Source organism: Austrofundulus limnaeus, unplaced genomic scaffold, assembly GCF_001266775.1.
Source record: "Austrofundulus limnaeus strain Quisiro unplaced genomic scaffold, Austrofundulus_limnaeus-1.0 Scaffold1138, whole genome shotgun sequence".
Classification (NCBI taxonomy): domain Eukaryota; kingdom Metazoa; phylum Chordata; class Actinopteri; order Cyprinodontiformes; family Rivulidae; genus Austrofundulus; species Austrofundulus limnaeus.
Genome location: NW_013953540.1, coordinates 70,422 through 76,878, shown reverse-complemented (window position 1 = coordinate 76,878; position 6,457 = coordinate 70,422). Strand labels below are relative to the sequence as shown.

The 6,457-nt window shown below is 36.4% G+C and overlaps 1 protein-coding gene across 4 annotated transcripts in view; it reads right to left on the bottom strand.

Moving 5' to 3' along the window:
- Positions 1-877: 877 nt before the first annotated feature.
- pum2 (pumilio RNA-binding family member 2) overlaps positions 878-6,457 on the bottom strand; it is a 25,954-nt gene continuing 20,374 nt past the window's right edge. For all 4 annotated transcript variants that reach the window (XM_014030900.1, XM_014030902.1, XM_014030901.1 and 1 more), the window contains 2 exons: positions 5,144-5,336; positions 878-3,375 (listed from right to left, as the gene is read on the bottom strand). In XM_014030900.1, coding sequence (XP_013886354.1) covers positions 3,244-3,375; positions 5,144-5,336 — 325 coding nt within the window. In that variant the 3' untranslated portion in view covers positions 878-3,243. The remainder of the gene's footprint in view (positions 3,376-5,143; positions 5,337-6,457) is intronic.

Here is a 6,457-nt window from a genome sequence, read left to right as displayed (position 1 = left end):
GTTTTAGCTACTGTTCTAATTTTAGATTTTATGTGGCATTTTGCTACTTTTATTTTCTAGCTAATAAGTTAAAATGTCCCTCTATTATCTAGCCTTTTGCCACTGTTTTCCATGTAGGTAAACTTTAACTACATTTAGCTTTCACCTAGCCTTTCGTTACCCTTTCTTGCCCTAGCTAGTAATTTGATGCTAATTTTAGCTATTCTTTTGCTGCATTTAGTAATTGTTTTGCTACTTTTAGCTTTTATGTGGCATTTTGCTACTTTTATTTTCTAGCTAATAAGTTAAAATGTCCCTCTATTATCTAGCCTTTTGCCACTGTTTTCCATGTAGGTAAACTTTAACTACATTTAGCTTTCACCTAGCCTTTCGTTACCCTTTCTTGCCCTAGCTAGTAATTTGATGCTAATTTTAGCTATTCTTTTGCTGCATTTAGAAGTTGTTTTGCTACTTTTATTTTCTAGTTAATAAGTTAAAATGTGTCTATTATCTACTGTAGCCTTTTGCCACTGTTTTCTATGTAGGTAACCTTTAGCTACATTTAGCTTTTACCTAACATTTCAACTTTTTTCAGCTAGCAAATATTGTTCTGCTACTTTTAGCTGTTAGGTAGCCATTTGCTAGTTATAATTTATAGTTAGCAATTTGATACCTTTTTCTTTTATATAGTGTTTTGCTACTTTTGGTTTCTAGGTAGCCTGTTGCTTTTAACTATTGTTCCAATTTTAGCTTTCAGCTAGCTGTTAGCTTTTAGGTGGCATTTTGCCACAGTAAATTGATATATATTTTTTATTATCTAGTCATAGGATTACTTTAATTCTGTCTCCTGAAAATAACAGCTCAAATCAAACCAGACGTGCAAAGAAAGCAAACAAAATGTTAGAAGAACAGTTTAATCATACATAGTCACAATTCTGCTTCCAAAAATTGAATTTGTTTTCTTCATCTAACATCTGGAAATGTACATAAGGCCACCTGAAAATGTACATGACTTCGACAGTGTGACAAAACTCATATGTTCATATTTATATAATTGACAATATTTTACAACGCTTTTGCTTACAAGGTAGAAGCTGTTCCAAAATACAGCACTCTTCTGTACAAAAATAATTCTTGTCGTATCCTGTGACGTTTCCATGGTGGTAGAGAGGACTGACCGCAGCCTCGCTTCTAGATCGTTGCTGTTTTTGTCTCTTTTAAACTTGTCACACAGAAGACTATCAACAGTGGGTGTTACAGCTTCAGTACAAATAGAGGCTGGCCTTTATATAACAAATTAAAAACAAAAACCATGCCAGATTGCAAAGCCATATATATTTTTTCTTCTTCTTGTTTTTTCTTTAAAATAACACTCGATCAAATAAAACTGTATACATTATATTCAAAAAGTGAGGGGGTGAAAGGAGTGATGAATATACACACATCTAAATGGACATTTTTAGGCTTTGTCTCCCCGGAAAAAAAAAAAAAAAGTGTAAAAGACGTCCCATTTACAGCATCAACGTTTACAAATGTACAACTGTACAGACAAAATAAAAGCATCACTAGAAATTTAGAGCAAGGCCTGTCAAACACCACGACTAGACATATTTTCAACTAATCTTACACTTAACTGCACATATACTACACGTAATCTACAATTCTTATGAAGCAAAGAAGCCGTCACTACGAGCATTACAGGTGAATTGTATAGCTTTCAATGGCCCCGCCCACCTCAACCGGCCACCAATATACTGCACTTGCATACCCAACCAATTAATAAGAATAGTTTTAATTAAAAAAATCTTTATATATTAACAAAAAAACAGAACCATTACAATAGGTTCTTTAAACTTCCCTTTCTTCAAATCATCAACTACTTCTAGTTCATTTCACCTCAGACGAACAAAGCTGATAAACTTCACAAATTATTATTTTTATTTTTTTACATTTTCTTTTCTCGACAGCTCTTGAACTTTAGGTTGGTGAGTATCCCGTTGCAAACAATCCCCCAACCCAACTTCCTTGTTTTTAAACTCATACATAAAAAAATGCTATACATCGCTAAACTACATCTACGCAAAGAGATGATTATTCAGTACGTAAATATACCGTTTTCTAGGGCAGTGTTCATCTACGAGACAGATGTTACACAAAACATGATAAAGAAAAAAATAATTATTTCAAATATTAAAACTGGTCACAGCATGCTAATGCAGACCCCCCGCCCCCACCCCCCATCCCCTCAAAAAGCTCCCTACATGGTCACTTTAAGACGAAACCACATCAGCTGTACAACCAAACCTCATGCTCCGCCTCTTTATGAAATTTTCTTATATAAACCCAGAATGATCACCTGGATCAAGGAAAGGAAGAAATAAAAAAGGGCTCAGAACAGGGCTCAACGAACGCAGCAGCTCAGGTTTTATCAGCTTGTGGCAGATTTAGTACCGAAACAACTGCTGGAGTAAACATGCCCCCCCATCCCCTTTAACCAAATCTGGAAAAGAGGCAAGAAAAAGCCACAACCAGAACACTAAAACACTGATCTCCAACGCCAAGCTATTAAAAAAAAAAGAAAATCAAGTCTTGAGGACCTTTCAACTGCTCTCGTGCAGAATGAAGGGTCCGGTCTGTAGTGCTGTTTGAAAACTAACTCATTAGCTGCTTTGGCATGGGACAATATACAAATATAAAGTTCGATTACCTTGACTTCATCAGGACAGCTGACATAATAAATCTGGTTAGAAAAAAACCATAGAATTCTGTTTTAAAAGGATCACTCAGTTTCATTTTATAAAGTCACTTGCTGGTGTTAATTGTAAGAATTGTAAATTTCAGCAAATGTGTAATTGTTTTTTTGTTTATCTTTACACACAATTTACAAGGTAAAAAAAAAGGAAATGTACAAGATAATATGAAAACCAGTCCAATACATCCTCAGTGGGTTTGTGCTTTACCCAGGAAAGAACGGAGAAGAGAAAAATAAAACAGCCTGCTGACTGTGCAGCCCCCTGAGGCCCATGATGGGACCCCCAGCAGGGGTGGCAGAGTGGCAGGCGTCAGTTGTCACAGCATTCTTAGGTGAAATTGACTTGTCTTTTTTATTTTATTTTTTGGTAGTTCACCCCCCTCCTCCTGAAAACAGGGGATGACAGAGTGTCGAAGGCGAAGCCTTATGGCTAAAAGGGGGCGATCTCTCACAGAACAGGGGGTTTGGCGTTCCAGCTCCTCCTCTTCTCTGGGGGGACCCGGCAGCGTCGACTACATGAGTCCGTTTGTGGGGCCGCCGATGGGGCCCAGTTCTGAGCCGCTCTTCATGTAGTACTTTTCCAGCTTGGCCAGAATGTGCTTCCCATATGTGTACTTACGCAAAGTGGCGATGTGAGGCCGGATCTGAAAGAGAAGAAGCCTATAATCTCAATCTGAACTGACAAAAATATCAATTAAAGTACAAACAAACAAACAAACAAAACACCTGATGAGGCACAACTTTCAGGTTACAGCTGGACATTTACACTTTTCTAAATCATACCATAAAAACCTAAATAAACTTTAAAAGTATGATCAATTTCCAGATGAAATAATCAAATATTTTCTATTTAATGCAGCTTTTCTTTGGAAATTTACCAATGAAAACTAGTATCCTCTAATAAAGTTTTAATTTTGACTAAGTCAACATAGATGTAACCATTTTATTTTTAATTTTGCATCATTATAGAGATAATATAGGATGAAGCTCATATCTAGGCATTATTTGTATTTTATGGAGCTAAATTGGGGCCACATTTTAAAAAAGGCATGCTGTTGTATCATATAATTAACAATGTATGGGAGGCCGTTGTGCCATTTTTAAATATGACAGATCGTCATATCATGTAATTAACATTATACTGAAGGTTGAGTCAATTTTATATTATGGCAGGTCGTTTTATTACATAATCAAAAAATATAGCAGGTTGTGTCATATAATTAAAAATTTCGGCATGTCATTTAAATGATGTATCATGTAATCAAAAATATGCCTTTTGTCAGTTTCAAATCTTTTGCGGTTTCAAATTGTTTCAGTTTAAATCATTGTTTTCTGTTAAAATTTTTTTTGAACAAATCTTATAGCCCTACTTTAAGCTCCATACATTTTCTTACAGTCACAGGTTGAAACTACCAAATAAGATTTCTGAAATTATTGTAATCTGGAAAAAACTAAAGCTTAGTTTGTTTTCAACTCACTGTTGTTTTACAGCTGATCACCTCAATAAAGACGAGAGAGAAAGAGCCTGAAGGTGTGGAGCAAGAGGAAATGAGAGATTTATGACTAATTCAAAATAAACGATGACGGTTCTGTCTGTGTGGAGGGAACAGCTGCAGCCGAGGTGAAGCTGCCGAAACACAAAGTTCTGTTTTCAGCCAAACAAAAGACCTACAGGTGCTTAAATTACACTGGAGACTATAATTACATTACAAAACACAGAACAAGCTTAGAAATGAACACCGAGCTCCTCCTCGAGGCTTCAATCATGTTTGAAACTACACACATTCTTGGACATTTTAAAATTTGATCATTAATTTAAACTATAAGGTTTGTTGATCCATACCACCTACAAGAAATAAAACATTTAACAATACTGAAATACTGAATTCAATAGATGGCGATGGTAGAAAAAGTATTTGCCATTTGTTGTATTCATAAAAATGCAAACTTGATCAAAGAAATGCTTTTATTCTGAAAGGGTCAAACTGGAAGTATCACATTAGACAGAGCTATAACTCTGGTCTGGATTGGTCGATTTGCCATAATGATCCCACCCACCTTCAAATCAAACAGAAAACCAAAAACAGGTTTCTGTTGGTCCCGCTAACCTTCCTCAAATATTTCCCTCTGTTTAGCGGTTTCTCAATTGCAGAGTTAGGATTCTTGTTTATTGGATTAGTAAACTCACGTGCTGCCATGACAACACAGTGCAAACAATAACAGTCATGCCATCAAAGTTGTGTGTTAATAATGTTTTAATATGGTAGAAAGAGGCAGAAGTGGTCTGAATGTCTGCAGGATTTGACCCAAATTTTCCACGATTTAACCTTTAAACTTCCTCACTGATTGTTCCAGTTTACAGGTGACCAGACCTGAAAGGTCTTCACGTGTGCGGTTTTTCAGGTGACCCACCTTGTGCATGATGATTTTGCGCTGAGCGGGTTCTGCCATGTCGATCATTCTCTGGACGACATAGTTTGCGTACTGGTCCTTCATCATGGTGTACAGGGCGCTGTGGGGCCCGTCTTTCTGGCAGCACACTTCATCGATCAGGAGAGCTCTCTCTGCACGCGAGGAGTGGATCACACACTTCTCCACGACGTTACTGAGGAGAGAAGCTCACCGTTACTCACAAATTCACTGCTGAGCCAACTGTGTCAAAGAAACGAGCCAAGAGATTGTTAGATTTAGCTATAAAACATCTCAAAAGAACATTTTTGTCTTAATGATGGCAATAACCTTTTCTCAGAAGACATCTTGACACAAATGATAGCCAAGAAAGAGTCCAAGAACACGCTGACATCGAACCAGTAAGAGCCTCAGTAAGTGGAGTAGTAAAAAAAAATAGAGAAATTACATTTCCTGTAAAAATGCTAGTGTGAATGCTTCATGCTGAAAACTTAAACTGAAAGCTGCTGAAATTGAGCTGGAAATATTTAATAGTAAAAGGTGTTAATGTTAGCTCACTTTGAAAAGCTGAAAGAAACAAAAAAGACTAACTTTGCAGAAAAAAAATAGGAGCACGTATCTAGCTGAAAACAGAAAACAGCTAAAAGCTACGAGCTAAAATAGCTAGATATAGCTGAAAACATCTGTAAGAAGCATAAATAGCATTAGGCATAAAAAGTAAAATAAAGCAAAAGAATAGCAGAAAGAAGCAGATCTATAGCTAAAGTAGCATAAATAAGCTTAAATTAGCATAGAATAGGCTAAAGGTAGCAGCCACAAGTTGAAATAAGCTCCCAGATAGAGAAAGTGTTGTAAAAATTGTAAAATTAGCAGAAGAACAGCATGTGAGCACAAAAAAACGAGATAATTAGTAGTAAAATGGCTAAAACAGCTGAAATTTTCAGTAAAACGACTAAAGAGTAGCTGGAATTTCAATTAGAATAAGGAAGCATAAGGAGCACAAGTTTGTTGAAGTTTTCAGAAAAAGTTTTAATAGATACAAACAGTGGTCCTCATGCAAGAACCGTTCGTACGCACAGATTTGTTCTTAAATTGTGCGTACAAGTGATTTAGGAGAATTTGTGGCATTCACCAATGTTTTCGTATTCTACGATTTTTTTCAGATACGAACAAAATTTACGAGTGGTCCAGACCTGTCGTATATTTTACGTGAAGTCAGTCTGCTGTTATCCAGACGGGTTTTCTTCACTGTCTGTATAATGTCTTGTGACGTCCACGGCCTACCCCAGTTACCACTACTGTGCATGTGTGTCAAGA